This window comes from Grus americana, chromosome 5 (assembly GCF_028858705.1).
Source record: "Grus americana isolate bGruAme1 chromosome 5, bGruAme1.mat, whole genome shotgun sequence".
Classification (NCBI taxonomy): Eukaryota; Metazoa; Chordata; class Aves; order Gruiformes; family Gruidae; genus Grus; species Grus americana.
In genome coordinates, this window is record NC_072856.1 from 38,288,307 (window position 1) to 38,307,632 (window position 19,326).

A 19,326-nucleotide genomic window follows, 5' to 3' on the forward strand; every position below is an offset into this window, starting at 1 on the left:
GAAGGACAGGCAGGGCAGGCGAGGAGGGGTTGTCGCCCTCTACGTCAATGACCAGCTGGAGTGCATGGACCTCCACCTGGGGATGGATGAGGAGCCGACCGAGAGCCTATGGGTCAGGATTAAAGGGAGCGCTGGGGCGGGGGACATCATAGTGGGGGTCTGCTACAGGCTACCTGACCAGTGGGACCGAGCAGATGAAGCCCTCTATAGGTAGATAGGAGCAGCCTCACATTCACAAGCCCTGGTCCTTATAGGGGACTTCAACCACCCAGACATCTGCTGGAGGGACAACGCAGCAGAGCACAAGCAATCCAGGAAGTTCCTGGAATGTGTTGATGACGACCTTCTCCTCCAAGTGATAGAGGAGCCAATGAGGAGAGGTGCTATGCTGGACCTTATTGTCACCAATAAGGAGGGCCTGGTAGGGGATGTCAAGCTCAAGGGCAGCCTTGGCTGCGGTGACCACGAAATGGTGGAATTCAGGATCCTCAGGGCAGTGAGGAGGGCGCACAGCAAGCTCACTACCCTGGACTTCAGGAGAGCAGACTTTGGCCTCTTCAGGGATCTGCTTGGTAGAATACCATGGGACAAGGCCCTGGAAGGAAGAGGCAGCCAAGACAGATGGCTAATATTCAAGCATCACCTCCTCCAAGCTCAGGAGCGATGCATCCCAACAAAGAGGAAGTCAAGCAAAAACACCAAGAGGCCCCCATGGAACAAGGAGCTCCTGGGCAAACTCGAACAAAAATAAGGAAGCCTACAGAGGGTGGAAGCAAGGGCAGGTAGCCTGGGAATAATACAGAGAAACTGTCCGAGCAGCCAGGGATCAGGTTAGGAAAGCCAAAGCCCTGACAGAAACTAGTCTGGCCAGGGATGTCAAGGACAAGAAAAGCTTCTATAGGTATGCTAGTGACAAAAGGAAGATGAGGGAAAGTGTGGGTCCCCTCCAGAACGAAACGGGTGACTTGGTTACCTGGGATATGGAGAAGGCTGAGGTACTCAACTCAGGGAGCACAAGTCCATGGGACCTGATGACATGCATCTGTGGGTCTTGAGGGAACTGGGGGATGAAGTGGCCAGGGACTCCCCATCATATTTGAGAAGTCCTGGCAGTCCAGTTAAGTTCCCACCGACTGGAAGAGGGGAAACATAACCCCCATTTTTAATAAGGGTAAAAAGGAAGACCCAGGGAACTACAGGCTGGTCAGTCTCACCTCCGTGCCTGGCAAGATAATGGAGCAGACCCTCCTGGAGACTATGCTCAGGCACATGGAAAATAAGGAGGTGATTGGTGACAGCCAACACAGCTTTACTAGGGGCAAATCATGCCTGACAAACTCGGTGGCCTTCTATGATGGGGTTACAGTGTTGGTGGATAAGGGAAGGGCAACTGATGTCATCTACCTGGACTTGTGCAAGGCATTTGACACTGTCCCACATGACAACCTTGTCTCTAAATTGGAGAGACATGGATTCGATGGATGGAGCACTCGGTGGGTAAGGAATTGGCTGAATGGTCGCACTCAAAGAGTTGTGATCAACTGCTCAATGTCCAAGTGGAGAATGGTGACAATTGGCATTCCTCGGGGGTTGGTACTGGCACTGTTCAACATCTTTGTTGGCAACATGGACAGAGGGATCGAGTGCACCCTCAGCAAGTTTGCCGATGACACCAAGCTGTGTGGTGTGGGCGACACACAGGAGGGAAGGGATGCCATCCAGAGGGACCTTGACAGGCTGGAGAGGTGGGCCCGTGCGAACTGCATGAAGTTCAACAAAGCCAAGTGCAAGGTCACACACATGGGTCAGCGCAATCCCGAGCATGACTATAGGCTGGGCGATGAATGGATTGAAAGCAGCCCTGAGGAGAAGGACTTGGGGGTATTGGTGGATGAGAAGCTCAACATGAGCCGGCAGTGTGCGCTTGCAGCCCAGAAAGCCAACCGTGTCCTGGGCAGCATCAAAAGAGGTGTGACCAGCAGGTCGAGGGAGGTGATCCTGCCCCTCTACTTGGCTCTTGTGAGACCCCACCTGGAGTGCTGCGTCCAGCTCTGGGGGCCCCAGTACAAGTGAGACATGGAGCTGTTGGAGCGAGTCCAGAGGAGGCCACGAAGCTGATCAGAGGGCTGGAGCACCTCTCCTATGAGGACAGGCTGAGAGAGTTGGGATTGTTCAGCCTGGAGAAAAGGCGGCTCCGGGGAGATCTAATTGTGGCCTTCCAGTACCTGAGGGGGCCTACAGGAAAGCTGGAAAGGGACTGTTTATCAGGGAGTGTAGTGACAGGACAAGGGGTAATGGGTTTAAGCTGGAGGAGGGTCGATTTAGATTAGAGGTTAGAAAGAAATTCTTTACTGTGAGAGTGGTGAGGTACTGGAACAGGTTGCCCAGAGAAGCTGTGGATGCCCCATCCCTGGAAGCATTTAAGACCAGGTTGGATGGGGCTTTGGGCAACGTGGTCTAGTGGAGGGTGTCCCTGCCCGTGGCAGGGGGGTTGGAACTAGATGATCTTTGAGGTCCCTTCCAACCCAAACCATTCTATGATTCTATGATAAAATCTATTAAAAACACTAAACTAATGAAGCTATGCAAGGTGAAACAGTAAAAGATATCTCAGTATAGCAAATCAGAGTGAAACTGGCAGTGAGTAGCTTTGCCACTATTATCACAAATCACATTCAAGATAAATTCCACCTCTGGGGTAAGAAGCACTTTAAGTAGTCCTTGAGGTGGGCTTACAGGACTGACAAACTGAGTAAATAATAACTCAGGTGTGCAAAGACCAATCAGTAAAGAAGAAAAACATTCACTTTTCTTCAGCTTACTTATCAGCAATTTTCTTTAGGGAAGCACAGCAAATACCAGCTACCTGCAGCGAGCATTTCCAAAACATTGCAAACTTCTTATCTATGTCATCATTAGTTTATGAGTCCAGGCAGTTACATTTAATCTGAAATATAGTGACCTTTATAGCTGGAGGATGTGATCTCTAGTGTTCACTGCAATGCAACAAGGGACCCACAAAAGCCTTTTCTTGTCATAGGTAGCACTGTAACACTGTGCTTTCTCCTGGAATCAGATTCCTGACCTGACTAACATGCAGAAACTTTTTCTATCGAGTATATTTTTACAGGCTGTTACTTTCTTCCACAAAAGCACTTTTTCAAGCAGAACTCTAATGCACCAAAAGTGACAGTACAGTAACTTGCAAGCTACAATAAACAATAGATTCAGTTTAAATGCAGTTTCCTAGGAAAATATTTACCAAGACACCCAGTGAAACAAAATACACACAAGCCTATGGCTCAAAGGTACTGGAAGGCACTACAGATAGGACAGCAGTTCAGCACAACTGCATTATAAAGCAATTGTATTTTATTTATAGAGGAGTGAAGTGAATAGAACTGCCACAGCAGATCAGATTAGCGGTCTGCCTAGCTGTATGCATTACCACCTTCTCAAAGGGATGTAATATTGCAGCAGGCTAACAGGAGTAGCTGTACAACAAAGACATTCCCTAAGCCTCAATAATTACTGGTTTGCTTGATGATCAGAAGAGCAAGAGAATAATCGATTACTGCCTGTCCTGGTTTTCAGCTAAGAGTTAATTTTCACAAGAAGCTGGGAGGGGACACAGCCAGGACAGGTGATCCAAACTAGCCAAAGGGGGTATTCCATACTATATGACATCATGCTCAGCATATGGGGAGGAATGGTGGCACGGGGATGGACTGGGTGTCCAGTCATAGGGTGAGTAAATTGCATTGTGTATCAGCAGCTTCGTACATTCTAAGTACTGCTGCTGTTGTTTTCCTCTTACTTTGCTGTCCCAGTAAACTGTCCCTATCCCAACCCAAGAGTTTTACCTTTTTCTTCCAATTCTCCCCATCCCACCAAGGGAGGAGGGGTGACCAAGTGGCTGCGTGGTGCTCAGCTGGTGGCTTGGGCTAAACCACGACACTTCTGATCTTTGCTTATTAATAAAATCATTATTATATTCATACCTTCAGACAGCTACTCTGTTAAATGTTTTTACATAGGCAGCACATTAAATAAGGATTTTCATAAGCTAAGCGCTTTTTATTTTCTTTCTGCCTTTGATCTTTTTGTCTTGATCTGGTTTTAGTGCTAATAAATGTTCTATTAAAGAAAAGGATAAGATATAATCCGTAATTTTTCAAGCCAATTACATTCACACACTTTGGTTTCTTCTAGGGTTCAACATCACCATATAGTTTGATGTCCCCACCCTCCTGCCACCAAAATACAGTACTGAAGCTTAAAGTGTAGTTGAAATTACAGAAATTAGGAACTGATAATTAAAATTTGGAGCATATATAGCACAAAGATTAAGAGCCAAATTGACAGGTCACAAATGTCTTTCAGAAAAAACCTTATCTTCTCTATTTCAACTCCTGTTGATGTTTTTAAATACTGGCATTGACACCAGGACAGGATGTTATTATATAGTGCGGATCGGCTATAAATTAAGGAAATATCCTAATTAGGATCCATTTTATATTATCACAACCTTTATGTTCTTCCAAACTGAGAAATTAAACTTGAAAACTTTAAAACTTTAATACATTTATAAAAATCAATACTAACTAACATTTATACTTAATAAAAAATCAATACTAACTAATATTTATACTTAATAAAAAAATCTAACCAACAAGGAACTTTCAGAACCAGTAATTACTACAAAAGCACAGAACTCCATTCTGGCTCGGTAAACACCAAAATCTGGGAATTTCGACACAATTTTTTTTCCTATTTCTATGACAAACAGTAATATTCTGCATCTTGATGATAACACCTCACTTATACCTTCATTCTTCAGAAAAGGCAAGAAAATATATTGCTTAATACTTTCTATATTATCTTGTCTCAGTTATACAGATCAAAAAGGAACCAACCTTTATAATGATATATGTCCTTTCTCATTTTATGTACCCCTACAGATTTTACAAGAACGTAATGTTCTTTTTGCCCAAGATTCCCATTTTAGAAAGCTAATTTAGAGCTCTGATTATATGCAATATTTCTGTGGAACAAGCACTCAACTATTCTTATCCATTCTGATCTCAACACATGGCTTTTATGCTTAAGATAACTAAAATCCATCCAGTTAAATAAAAAAATGGTAAAGCAGAATTAATCTTGATGTGAACATGCAGAGCATAAAAGCAAGCACCTGAAATGGTTTTTGGCAGCAGAAAATGTATTTCTAATATTTCAGTCTCTAGACTGACACTGGCCTTTAATTTCTCTAAAGCAAACAACTGAGTATTTGGTATACATTGGCCGGAAGTAACTTCGTCAAATGCAAAAAATTTCTTGTTCCTGCTTGGAAGCATTGCTAAGATTCATCTGATTGGTAATTTCAAAATGGCAAAACACTGCCAAAATAGCATGGTACATATTTCTTTTGTTCAAATTCATTAGCATCAGAATTAATTTACAAGTGAAACTCTGTAAGAATATGTTCAATTACACACTTTTTTCAGTGGCTATCAGGTAAGTTGAAACCAAAAAGTATCAGCTTCACATTCCCCACCAGCCCCTCCTTGTTGGTGAAAACAAGGTCCAGCACAATGCTTCTCCTCGTTTGGCTCCTCTGTCACTTGGAGAAGGAAGTTATCATTAACATATTCCAGGAACCCCCTGGACTGCTTATGCTCCACTGTGTTGTCCATCCAACAGACATCAGGGTGGTTGAAGTCCCCCATGAGGATCAGGACTTGCAATGTGAGGCTGCTTTTATGTCTGTCTACAGAGGGCCTCATCTGCTCAGTCCTCCTCGTCAGGTGGCCTGTAGCAGACCCCCACTGTAGTGTCACTGGTCCCTGCCCCCTCTTTAACTCTGACCCATAAGCTCTCGGTTGACTCCTCACCTATCCCCAGGCAGAGCTCCGCACACTCCAGCTCGTCATTGACATAGAGGGTGACACTGCCTCCTCATCTCCCCTGCCTGTCCTTCCTAAAGAGCCTGTATCCTTCCATTCCAACTGTGGTGGGTTGACCTTGACTGGATGCCAGGTGCTCACCAGGCCACTCTATCACTCCCCTCCTCAGCAGGGCAGGGAGGGGAGAAAATAAGATGGAAAAAAACACCTCGTGGGTTAAGATAAAGGCAGTTTAATAGAGCAAAAGCAAAAGGCCATGTGGAGAAGCAAAGAAAAAACCCAAAAGATTTATTCTCTACTTCCCATCAGCAGGCGATGTCCGGATGCTTCCCGGGAAGCAGGGCTTCAGTATGTGTACCAGTTGCTCCATAAGACAAACGTTGTAAATAACAAATACCCTACTTCCTCCTCCTTTCTCTCAGCTTTTTATTGCTGAGCAGACGTCATATGGTATGGAATACCCCTTTGGTCAGTTTGGGTCAGCCATCCTGGCTGTGTCCCCTCCCAAGATCTTACCCACCCCCAGCCTACTGGTGAGGGGGGTGGGGGAATGTTGGAGAGCCAGCCTCGGTGCTGTGCCAGCACTGCTCAGCAGGAGCCAAAACCCTGGTGTGTTACCAACACCAGCACAGCACTGTGGGGGATGCTATGGGGAAAATTAACTCCACCTCAGCCAGACCCAATACATGAACACTGTAGTCATAGGAGCCATCCCACTGAGTCTCTGTGATGCCAGTAAGATCATAGCCCTGCAGGCGCATGCACGTTTCTAACTCCTCTTGTTTATTCCCCATGCCACATGTGTTGGCATAGAGGCATTTCAGTTGGGCCCCGATGAAGCTGACTGACTGGCTGGAGTGGCTGGAATTCCTTTGTGCTGCCCTTCAGGTGCTCTCCTGCTGACCTGTGATCCTTCTCCCAGCTCTGGGCATCTATTGCTGGCACTGGCACCAAACTGGTAGGAATGGGATGGATTGAGGTTCCCTTCCCCCATCAACACTGCCTTGGCTGCACTGACCATGAACTGGTGGAGTTGAAGATCCTTAGGGCAATAAGGAGGGCACACAGCAAGCTCACTACTCTGGACTTCAAGACAGCAGACTCTGGCTTCTTCAGGTATTTTCTTGGTAGAATACCATGGGACAAAGCCCTGGAAGGAAGAGGGGCCCAAGATAGCTGGCTAGATTCAAGGATCACGTCCTCCAAGCTCAGGAGCGATGCATCCCAACAAAGAAAAAGTCAGGCAAAAATGCCCAGAGGCCTGTATGGATGAACAAGGAGCACCTGGGCAAAGTCAAGCAAAAAAAGGAAGCCTACAGAGGGTGGAAGCAAGGGCAGGTAACCTTGGAGGAATACAGAGAAATTGTCCAAGCAGCCAGGGGTCAGGTTAGAAAAGCTAAAGCCCTGATAGAATTAAATCTGGCCAGGGACATCAAGGGCAACAAGAAAAGCTTCTATAGGTACATCACTGATAAAAGGAAGACTAGGGAAAATGTGGGCCCCCTCCAGAAGGAAACAAGACACCTGGTTACCTGGGATATATGGAGAAGGCTGAGGTAGTCAACGACTTCTTTGCCTCAGTCTTCCTTCACTGGCAAGTGCTCTAGCCACTCCACCCAAGTCGCAGAAGGCAAAGGCAGGGACTGGGAGAGTGAAGAACTGCCCACTGTAGGAGAAGATCAGGTTTGAGACCATCTAAGAAGCCTGAAGATGCAAAAGTCCACAGGCCCTGACGAGATGCATCTGTGGGTCCTGAGGGAACCAGCAGTTGAAGTCGCCATGCCACTATCCATCATATTTGAGAAGTCATGGCAACTTCAGTGAAGTTCCCACTGACTGGAAAAGGGGAAACATAACCCTCATTTTTAAAAAGGGAAAAAAGAAAGACCTGGGGAACTACAAGCTGGTCAGTCTCACCTCTGCCCAGCAAGATCATGGAGCAGATCCTCCTGGAAACTATGCTCAGGCATATGGAAAATAAGGAGGTGATGGGTGACAGCCAGCATGGCTTCACTAAGGGCAAATCATGCCCAACAAATTTGGTGGCCTTCTATGACAGGGTTACAGCATTGGTGGATAAGGGAAGTGCAACTGATGTCATCCACCCGAACTTGTGCAAAGCATTTGATGATGTCCCACACAACATCCTTGCCTCTAAATTGGAGAGGCATGGATTTGACAGATGGACTGCTCAGTGGATAAGGAATTGGCTGGATGGTCACGCTGAAAGAGTTTCGTGATTTGACAGGAAGGAGGAGGAACAATTGTCTGTCTTCCCATCCTAATTCGAACAGCAAGATTTTGTTCATCTGCTTTAGTCATTAATGTTGCACAATAAGGTAAACACACCACTATATGCTCACTAGATCTGAAATGTGGTAAGCTAAGATGAGTCAATAGCTTATAAAAAAAGAAGTACTCATTACCGTTCTCCAACTAGCAATATATTCTTGGAGGAGAAAAAGAAAGATCCATTAATAACTCCTGCCAGATGTCCTTGCGAAAAGGTTACAGAGGCAAAGATGTCATTACTTTGGGCTTCTAAGAATATTTTAATTAATTCAGCAGAATGACTGTTAAAACCGAAGCACTGACATAGGACAAAGCTTAAAAGAAAAAAATAGCAAGATCTATCTTCCTTCAACCTGAGGTCTTGCTCCTTTCCAAGAATTATGCATTTTTAATATGTATCTAAAGGTGGCAGCAACTGTTTATTCTTATAAATAAGAATTAATCTTTGAAGAGCTTCAAATGTTGTATCACAGGGTTCTATCCAGAAAACAGTCAAATTCATCCTCAGTGTCAGCCTAATATTATGTCAAGAACTAAGTTGTTCTAATGAACAGAACCTGTAGATGACAAAATTTCTGCACACCACTCACCTCCAACTTTGTTTTTTACATTACTGCTGTAAAAGCAGTACAATCTGATTGGCCATTGAATAACAATTAACACAAAGAGGCTCCAAATTAGACACATTCCAGTATCAGAACCTGTATTTTAGAAATATACAAAAATGGAAAGTATTTCCTACTTCAGTCAAAAACCCCTCTACCCAAAATGCCTGCTTTGCCTTTCCTCTCCAAAATAACATCCAGAATGCACGTAAGCTATGGAGGGGTCTCTTCTAAACAAAAGACAAACTTGAAATGTTTAGTACAAGATACCAGTGGGAGGAATTTTGTTACAGTCTTCCCAAATTTGAATTTGTTCTTTGTTCTCAGAATTAACACCCACACCTTTAATCAGTTCTCATTATTGATGTAATTACTAATGTCATTAATCAAGTTACAGAAACACTTTAGCCTATTTAACTCTACAGACTGTATCCTTACATGATACTCAAATGAAAATGAAACAAAAAATGGTTCTGGAAAAGAAGAACTGGGGCAGGGCTCTGACCCATAGGGGAAGTGTGTGTGTATGAGAGGTAAAAGGTGGAAGGCAATGAAGAGGGTTCCACAGGGACACCTATATTTACTTATGGCTAAGCTGTCAAGCACTTCCTGCAGAAACAGGAACAGCATGAATTTCACTTTCTTCACTCCTATCCTTTAGGAAGGAATAAGGCTCAATAGGATAAGTAAGTTTGTAAACGAACCCTTTAAGTTCTTTCATCTTCAGTTGCACTTGGGAGGAGTGTTCTTTGGTGGCATTTTTTTGTTTGTTTTTTTTTAAAATATGCATTAGTTACAAGATACACATTACATATATGATATGCGCATCCATATCAGTACATACATAAGCATATATATGTGTGTGTATGTATTCTAACAGTTTATTAAAAAAATATTTGTAGGGTATTAGAAGTTAAACTGACTAACCATCCAAAAAGAGTATTACATTGAACATCCCCCAGAAAGTTCAAAAGAATATAACCTAAACCACAAAGGCTACCTTGGTAGAGGGGATGAAGTGACATGCTGCATGCATAATATGGTTGCACTAAAGTTTAAGAATTGTTTGAATATACTGCTTTGGCTAACTTGCAGGAAAAAAACCCCAAACCAACAAAAATAAAGCCTAAGCTGCAAATTCTGAACTGAATTTAATTAATTTCAAGATATATCTTCAGGTATATGTTCTTTGGTTTGCTTGGCTGCATTTGAACCCTACTTTTTCCAGTCAGGATGAATTTGAGATCCACAACACACTCCACTGTACTTTCCATAAAAACCTCTGATACTGCAGGTTTCAGACTACGTGGGTTCTGACATGCAGTTGGCCCACCCCTGGGCTTCAAACGAGGACTAGCAGAACTGTAGGTATTTCCCCAGTGTCTGAGCCAGCCAACTACCAACTCACAGAACAGCTTCTAAAGTCAATGAAAGGTGCTGCTTCTGGTCACTTAATTACTCCATTTGCCTCAGAGTAACAGACCATCTAACATAACCTGGTGACTGAACTAATTTCACAGTATTACATACTACTAAGGAGGCTTGCCTTTAATTGAAAGGTATTTCAAAGTTCTGTGATAAGTGTTCATTTATTTTTAACCAGTGGAAGAAGCATGCCTCCACTAAATAAATACACTGTAATACATTTAAATATAAAGCAAAAGCTTCTGAAGACAATGAAAAGATTACTGAAATATATTTCCCATGTATACTGGAACATTAGGAAATATGCTGAAAAACATAGCAAACTCAAGAATTTTTCCACAACTCAAAAAAAAATTTAGTTTGAAAAGCTAATTTCATCTATTTTTCATAATTCATTATCTGTATTTTCAAGAAGTATCAGCATGGGTGCTAGAACAATACTTTTGGAACTGAGTAAGAATTTGTCTGTATTTATGAACACACCAATAAAGCTTGTAATTATAGTATAGATATAGTAATACTGTAGAAAACCTAGCATTGCATTAAGAATATCGATCTGAATATTTAAAGGAACAGCAGATGTTTAAACAGAGTATTTCATCTTACATATTACAATTTCCAATTATATAATTGCATTGTCTTTTATAATAATTGATATAGCTTATGTGCTAATGAGGACTTTTTTTTTTCTCCTCAATTTTTGATAGACATCCTGTTGGTCAATGAGGCAGACACACAGAAGGGCACTGGAATTTAGGGTCAACTACTACTTGGTTTACAGTTATTATAGCTTCTGTCAAATTTAAAACTTATCCACAGGGAGTTTGTAACCCAGTGTGAGAAGAAAGTTGACAGCGTGAAGAACAGCAGAAGCACTGTATCCACAAGGAGATTTATTAGTCCCTGGCTCTGTACTGAATCCACAGTCTGTACTGTGTGTGTACACGCACAGACTGTGTCTGTGCACGCTCACTATGACAGGCAAGGAATATGGAAACAGTTACCACGTGGTATGGGAGGACGGTGGAAGCAGCCTATTTTAGCTATGAATTTGTAATAGAGAGAATATGGGTATGCTTCATGGGACATCAGAGGGTCTAGTGTGTGTTAAAAAAGTAAAAATCAAGCAGAAGCTTATGAATCTCAGTGGTAATTTGTTTTGTTTTGTTTAAGATAAAAGTTAATATTTGGGTCAGCTGAATCAGGAACTCAATTTTGGACAGGTCAAGCTTACGAGAATAATTTTGGAGTCTGTAATGTATGCTGGTTTATTAACACTGATTTATTAGCAGGAAGGACGGAAGTGAGCATCGTTAGCAACAGATGACAAAGGCTTGATAGGACATTTCTTCCATATGAACTGGAAAAATTGTAGAGGATATCTTCTCCCATCAGTACAGAAACTGCACCTCCCTCCTCCACCACACCAAAAAGAAAACAAAGGAAATCCTATTAATGTGAAGGGGGAAAAAACAAGAGAGGAAGTTTACAAGAAAGTTTTGTGCCTTTTTTCTTAGTTTGAGAAGATACTAAAAGAAAAGGATGATTGACAGAATAGTTATGACTTATGACCTTGAAGTTAGTGGTAGTCTCAGTGTCAGAAGCCAAAATGTAAACACCAAACTGGAGATGATTTCCCTCTTGCTCAACTTTACCTTTGGTGCTTTAGAGAAAAGGAATGCAAGACAAAAACAACAGCCAGAATAAAGAGCATATAAAGGTGGCTGCAAAGTATAGTTCTGATAATAGTGTACAGGAACATATTCTAGATTTATGAGAGAGGAGAATTAACAGAAAGAACTGAGTAAGGGTCTCCATATTTATAACTGATGTCTACTGGGGGGAAGAAAAAACAACTAAACAAAACCCCAAGCCAGCTTGCACTTCTCTTTTACAGTTTGGAGACATGAAGTGTTAGGAGACTCATTGAGAAAACCAATTTTTTATTCCAGCTGTGAACATGGGAGGTATAAGAGTTTTTAAGTGTTCTGTTTTAGAGCAGACAAAAAGGAGACTATTTTCAGAAGTTTCAGTCTAAGGGAACAACTAAAATTGTTTTTCCTAAAGAGTACTTGTGAAATATGTGAAAATCCTCCCCCACAAGTAGTTTTTTGTTGCTTGGGAAGTGGATGGTAAATACCAATTTCACATTTTAACCAGGCTTTTTTTTACCTAAGCAGACTTTTTTAGCTTAATCCTGGAAATTCACCTTAAAATATGTAATTTATGAAACACAACAAAACTCTAAACTAACTGATTTCTGTCAAGATCAAAGTAAATTCCAAAAAAACCATGGGAAGTTTAGTAATAACCACTTTTTAAACAGACTTGTGGGGAAATGGCAATGCAGAATAGACTTTTAGAGGGCAATGTTTCAGGCCAACCAGAAATGTTTCTGAACGAACAAAAGTAGAGAGACAAATCGAAATCAAGGTTGCTAAAAAGGAGGAGAACAACTTCTCACAAGGTGGGTAGGGGATGCTGTCTCTAGAACTGAAGACTAGGGAAACAAAGACAGCAGAACAGTGAAGTGGTGCTTGATGGAGAAATGCTGAAGCCTAGAAGTTTGCTACTGTGAAGTCAGCATATTCAGACCCATGATTTCAAGATGTAACTAGGCTGCAACGGAGAGTAACTCACATGCAAATCATTTCATGTCCAACTGTACAAAGTACTCCAGCTGCGATTGACTTACCTGCCATAATTTTAGATTGGCAGTTGATAAATTCTGGCTTCTTATCTGTAAGGTATCGCTGACAAGTGTGATGTAAAACCTGAAAGAATGTGCATTTTTCTGAAGCTGTGCTTGCTACCCATTGGTCAAAAGCATTTTCAAACAGTAAATCAAATTCTGGGGAATCCTAGAAGAAAAAGACACGCTACAATTATTCCAGTTTTATAAATGATTTGGAGAAAGATATAGAGCTATTACTTTTTAAAAGCTATTATGTTGGAAAAAGCAGAAAGGTCACGCAAAACAAGACCATCCTGGGATTATTTTTCTTTGCATGTTTTTGGATGCAAAAAAAAAAAAATGCAGGAAGTTTTTTTTTTTCCATGCAGGTATTTTTAATGAGGATTAATCAGCTATGACAAAAATACCTTAAAACAAAAATTAAGAGTTGGAATCTCATAAGAAATCCTTGTTATCTACAGACATATAGTTACTTATGTCTTCTATATTACACAAGGATTTGTGCCTCTCAGCACAAAACTCTACTTTCATACTACACTATCGAAGAGGTGGTTTTGCTCTCAATGCTCAACCAAAGAAGGAAAACAAATAGCAAGTGCTAGTTATTGTATTTAATGTATTATCATTAAGTGTTGCTTAGGGCTCTGGATAACATGAACAAAAGAGCATTTCTGGAACAACATCAAAGCCCAGCTCTATACTGTGCATCAACTGCCAAAAGAAATTGAAGAAGTATTGCTATATATTTAGAAATATTTGCTAAAAATAATTTTGTAATCTAATCTAGTAAATGCTGTTTTGAATTGATGACACTAGGAATCACAGGAAGACAAGTTTGAAAGGAACATATCTAAGATTAAGAACTTGATAGGACTTTCATTCTGAGAGTATCTGAAGTATCTGTTATTTACATAGCTGCATAGCAGATGCTGGGAAAGGGCCTAAAACTCATATCCCTTATCTATTGCTGTCACTGCTCTCATTTTCATTGTCTCTTTACCCAGAGAAAATATAATTCCACCCCTTGCATTTCATAGGGCAGTGGCCTAAGGGCTGCCTTTTTTTGTACAGAAGACTGTACTGGGTAGTAACAGAATTTGGTGCACCATTGCTAAGATGCTTAGGTGGCTGATCACAGCACAGCTTTGACAAACCAAGGGGGTTGCTCACAAACATATTTTGTTGTACAATCACTTTGTGATCACATAGTATGAGCCACATTTCCAACTTCCAATTCTGCTGGTTTACTAATGAGGATTTGTATTCACAAGCTTATTACATGTTAGTACAACTTTGTCTTGAGACAGCTCAAGGTGGGCTGTATATTCCACATCAAAGGAATTCCAGACCTATGTCGTGGAGGGTTGGTTTGTTTGTTGTGTTTATATCAGCATTCATGTGCCATTGGCAACTAAGCTGCCTCACCAGCCTTTGTAGGAAAAGATAAGAAATGTAGAAGGATCTGAGAAAAAACACAAGGTTTACAGTATTTCACAAACTTGAACCTCAGTAACCTCTCCTGTCCTTGCTTCTACTTACTGCTCTATCTTACAACACAGCTGCATGCCAAAACGGACCCCAAGAGACTTATATCTGAAGACAAGGCAAACAAGGCTCTTGTTTTTATCTTTACAAAGAAGAGAGAGAAGCAGCAAGAAAAGTAGGGAGAGACAGGAAGAAAAAACCCCAAATGATTATGAGCTTTGGCTTCCTCCCATCTTTCCCATTAAAATCTATTTCATATATTCTACTGAGTTATTTCTTTTTTGAGAATTTGCACTTAAACCTGCATCTTATCTTTCCAGATGCCTTTTGAATAGTGAAAGAATGCCTGATTCGTAAATCAGTTATAAAAAAAGCTCAGTTTTCATTTTCTAAAACTCACCCGATTAGGGTCTATACCATTGACCTGGCGAAGCTGCTCAAGCATCCACTGCGTTCTCCTCACAAAAGACGTAGAGCCTTCAAATTGCTTCACCTTCGTAATAGACGCTTGAGCTGGTTTCTTGTTTGTCACTGAACATATAAAAGAAAAAACATAGAACTGAAATGGACTTAATGTTTCAGGAGCGTGCTGATTAGCTCACTGTACCAGTAGCTGGTTTGCTGGTGTATTTACTATAATGCCCCACAAAGCAAATACATGTCACTGATTCTGACAGCAGAACGCTTTCCCTTTCCCAGATAACATACTGAAAAAGCACATTCCTTATTGTCAGAATGATGGTACAATGCCAAGCAAGCATTATACTACTCAAGAATGGATATATTTTTGCCATTATCAGCTTAAGTTGCCAACACCATGTAAAAACAGAACTAAAATGAAGGTCTTTCCACCTGCATTCTTACAACCACCTTACTGTTCTTTTTTCCCCACGCTAATTAGTAGAGGTTCCTCATACCCAGACTCTTATGCATTTCTTTCTCATGATTTTAGACAACAGAACACCAAAAAAAAAAAAAGAGAAAAAAAAGACACCTCCATGTAAGTATAAGTCTATTTATATACCTTTTTAAAAAAAAACAACAAACCAACTGCTATTTTAGACTGACTTTCATGCTGGTGATTGATTGAAAAAACAGGCTTCTCCAGTCTTTTCACAACATGTCACATGTAGGTCATGCTTGTATAACACCACCGCCATATGACATTCAATTTCCAATTTCCAGTCAGACTGAAATATATGTATTATGTACTTACTTATTTACTTACAGTATATGCACTTACTACATTGAGAAAGTAAACCTACCAAATCAGACAATAGTCTGAAAAATATAAGAATTAAGGAACTAAAGATTGCTTGACCTCCCAAAAAATATTAGGAACCACAAATAAAAACCATAAATAAGAATGATCTTACTTGTTATAAACAAAACACATGTTAAAAACTGCAAAGTCAGTCATGCAAGACAGCTGTGCTTTTGAAAAAAACCCAACCAAAACCAACAATATAAACCACTTCAATTAGTGTATCTTTAACCCAGCTCAGGTTTTCAAAGAGTACATTAAAGCTAACTTTTTAACAGCAGGAAAATTGACTCCTTGTATTAAGACTCTTTCTCTAAACAAATTTTCTTTTTCTCAGTATAACTTTTAGCCTCCATGAAAATTTTATAAGCAGTTTTGGCACTTTCTATAGTCATATCATGTATTTTATTTGCATGTTATTTATCTGTTGCTGTATGTTAAGTCACTTCCAATCACATTTCCACTTTCTGTGAAGAAATAATTTGTAGAATCATTGTACTGCACAATCTACTAAAGCTGGTGTGTCATTTATTTTTCTCCTTAAAATCTATTTCCAAAAAATCCTTTTATTCATATGGTCCTCCAAAAAGAACATTATTGGAAAAGTCACTTTTCTCTGCTTTTAGATGATGGCAGTTAAAGAAGGCTTTTAAAATATTCAAGACCTGAATGGTAAAGATTGCTTTTTTTGTGCACCCCCTTTACCCCAATAATCAGGAAAACTAACAGGCTTCCCACTCCAAAGATGCAGGCTGCATATGCTTCTGCACTCAGGGGCACAGTTATACAGTAAGTAAACATTCCTGTAATACCTCATCATTCCATAAAGTTAAAAAGTTAATACTGTTTCTTAGGATGAAAAAATTACCAATGCACAGATCGTTGTCTTGATGTTAAATGTACTTTGGAATAGATCAGCAAATTCAGATTAATACGTAACATTTTTTTCAGTATGCCACATTTACACATTTTCAGTTCAGTGTGTGTCTGTGTATGTGAAAGTCCAAGCACCCTTAGGAGAACTTAATTTGATAAACAGAAAATTCATTTCCAAGGAAATTTTAGAAGGTAAAAAAAAGTTTTTAAAAATCAGATACATAACATTCCAGATGGCGGATAATTGTTTTTAAGAAGTTACTTTGGAATAGAAAGCACAGACTCAATATTTTGACCAGACTATTGATAAGAATGTAATAAACAGATTGCCAGAAGTCTCTTAATCAGCAGCTGAAGCACTGAGAACCAAAACTGGTGCAATACGCGAGTCAGAGTTGCACATCAAATGGTACAGAATAGAGAAAATCAACGTAGTATCAGAAAAGTAGCAGCAAAACTAGATCAGAACAGCTACTGAAATGCAAAGACTAGATATTACTAAGAAGTCAGATTAGTATTAAACATTCATTGATTGCTCAATGGCCTACGCACCCAAACCTAACAATATCAATAAAGCAGAGATGACAGGCATCCTATCTATACTTACATAGTATGTACAGGTTCTGTTTTTATTCCAAGTTTACACACCACTGAGTGGGAAACAAATTCAGAAATTACATGGGCAGGAAGACTGCAAACTTATGTCCCTACCCTCTCTGAATTCACCCTTTCTCATATTCACTCGCATCTTTTTTGCCAACCCCAGTGATCACTTGGGCAGACTCTGCAGCACTCCACTGGACCGAGTTTCATATATTTTCTACAAATCAGTACTAATAGAAGGCTACCTAACAGTGGCTCAAGTTTTATGGTCTGTGGATTATTCCCTTTCCATGCAAAACAGGCAATAATCTACTGATGAATGAGCCATTCATCGAAAAGAAAAAATTGTGTATACTATACATAAGCCACATACAGAATTAACACTAGTAGCATTGCAAAACAAAGCATTCAAAACCAGGAAGTACTAGACAGAACAATTATGTCAAACACTATTTCTCCCCCCCCCCGCCCCCGAATCTCATGGATAATCAATTACAAGATGTATAGCCTTCAACTTTAATTCAGTAAACTTCCCACTGCTCTGAAGGCTTCTACATGATGTCGTTTCAAGGTCAAAATATGAAATTTTACAGATACGACAGGTGAACACTGAATGTCTAATCTCAACATCTCCATAAATTGTTTGGCTGATTTGACATATCCAAAATCTAATTCTCCACGCTTGTCTATACAGCACTTTTAATAATCAATGAACAGCAGCTTTGTCTTCCACTGGAGCTGTTAGTGCTCCGTACTTCAGCAAAAGAAGATCACATTAAGTGCCTAAACCTTGTAAGCCTATTAGTGATCAACTATAAAAACATCTTGATTAGAAGACTGTTTCCATATCATCTACCACACAGTAATTCTGGGAGCGCCTGACAGGCTCCTGTTCTATAGAAGGGCTTGTAAGGGTCTTGGGTATCTCATCTGTCTTAAGTAGAAATTCAGTCTCAGGTTCACTGGTGAGACTCTCTTGGAAAAACCACAGTTCTCCCTTTAGGTCTCACACTCATAATCATTGCGCACAGCCAAACAGATCTAGTTGCATTTCACCTTTCACGTCTTGGTATTTTAGGAAAAAGCTAGCATTTCTAGAACATTCAAAAAACCAGCTACCCACAAACCCACCAAACGTGCTTTAAAAAACCTTCATTTAGTCCATGACAGCTTGACAGAAGTATGGCAGTCGTTATGACTCTGCGAAACCCTGTGGCAGCTGGGGAAGCCATCCTCACTAGCTGCTCATTATGTTGCTCTGCAAACTCGAGCACTTCCACACAAACTACTGAGTGGGTGTTACCTTGCAAACATGTAAAAAGTCTTTTCTTGAATCTGAAAAAAATTGGAAGCAATTACATGCTCCTAGCCACATTCCCTCTCTAACAAGTCATTCAGATGTGTTTGCTAAAATCTTCCACAATCATTATCTACCTTAATAAAACAAAAGACAATATTTAAGTGATGCTTCAATTTTAGGTGGGTTTTTTTGTTTGCTTTGCTTGGTTTTTTTTGGTTTTGTTTTTTTTTTGTAATAGAACTTAACATTATACCTTCAAAATACGAAGCTGTAGTAGTGTGGATGAAGCACATTTATTTGGAACCCATCAATAGATGGTAGGCCATATGGTATTTCTGTGTGTCATCAGATGCAAATAAAAGAGCTTTTTACATTTTTATTTATTTTTTAAAGGAACATACAGTTATTGGCAAAGTAAGAAGGAATGTGTGAGGAGTCAGCTACAGCAATATATGATGGAAGACATTGTGAGCTTTTTTTTGTAAATGCTAGATTAACATATAACCAAAAGTTGCTGAGTCAGAAACAGCACTATTTCTTCTGGGATTGAAGACATTACTAACCATTTTCCATGGTAAATAAAAATAAGTTATAGTATTAAGTTTCAAAGAGGTTGTTAGAGTTTGAAAGGCACACATTAAAGTGAAATACTCTGTTTAAAAAGGAGATCAGAGAATATGAGGCAGAAATACTCAGATCAGAATTAGCTTTAGAGAGTGCTGTGACAGAGTCAGGAAAGTCACTGTTCTCATCATTTGGAACACACAGAAACAAATGGATTTGAATTCCAGACCTCAGCTAGAATCCAATACCACATGCATGTCTAGCATCTTAAGCAGAAAATCAATACAGCTCTTCACACAGAAAGCTAAGGG

General features: G+C 40.3%; 1 protein-coding gene across 2 annotated transcripts in view; it reads right to left on the reverse strand.

Annotated features, from left to right (window-relative positions):
• The window catches only part of STXBP6 (syntaxin binding protein 6), a 141,123-nt gene that overhangs the window by 24,666 nt on the left and 97,131 nt on the right, over positions 1-19,326 (reverse strand). Inside the window, exons 3-4 of one of the 2 annotated variants that reach the window (XM_054827905.1) lie at positions 14,809-14,939; positions 12,924-13,089 (exon numbers count right to left, since the gene is read on the reverse strand). The exons of the other annotated variant lie outside the window; for it this stretch is intronic. Of the exons in view, the coding sequence (XP_054683880.1) occupies positions 12,924-13,089; positions 14,809-14,939 (297 nt within the window). The remainder of the gene's footprint in view (positions 1-12,923; positions 13,090-14,808; positions 14,940-19,326) is intronic. 2 annotated transcript variants of the gene reach the window in all.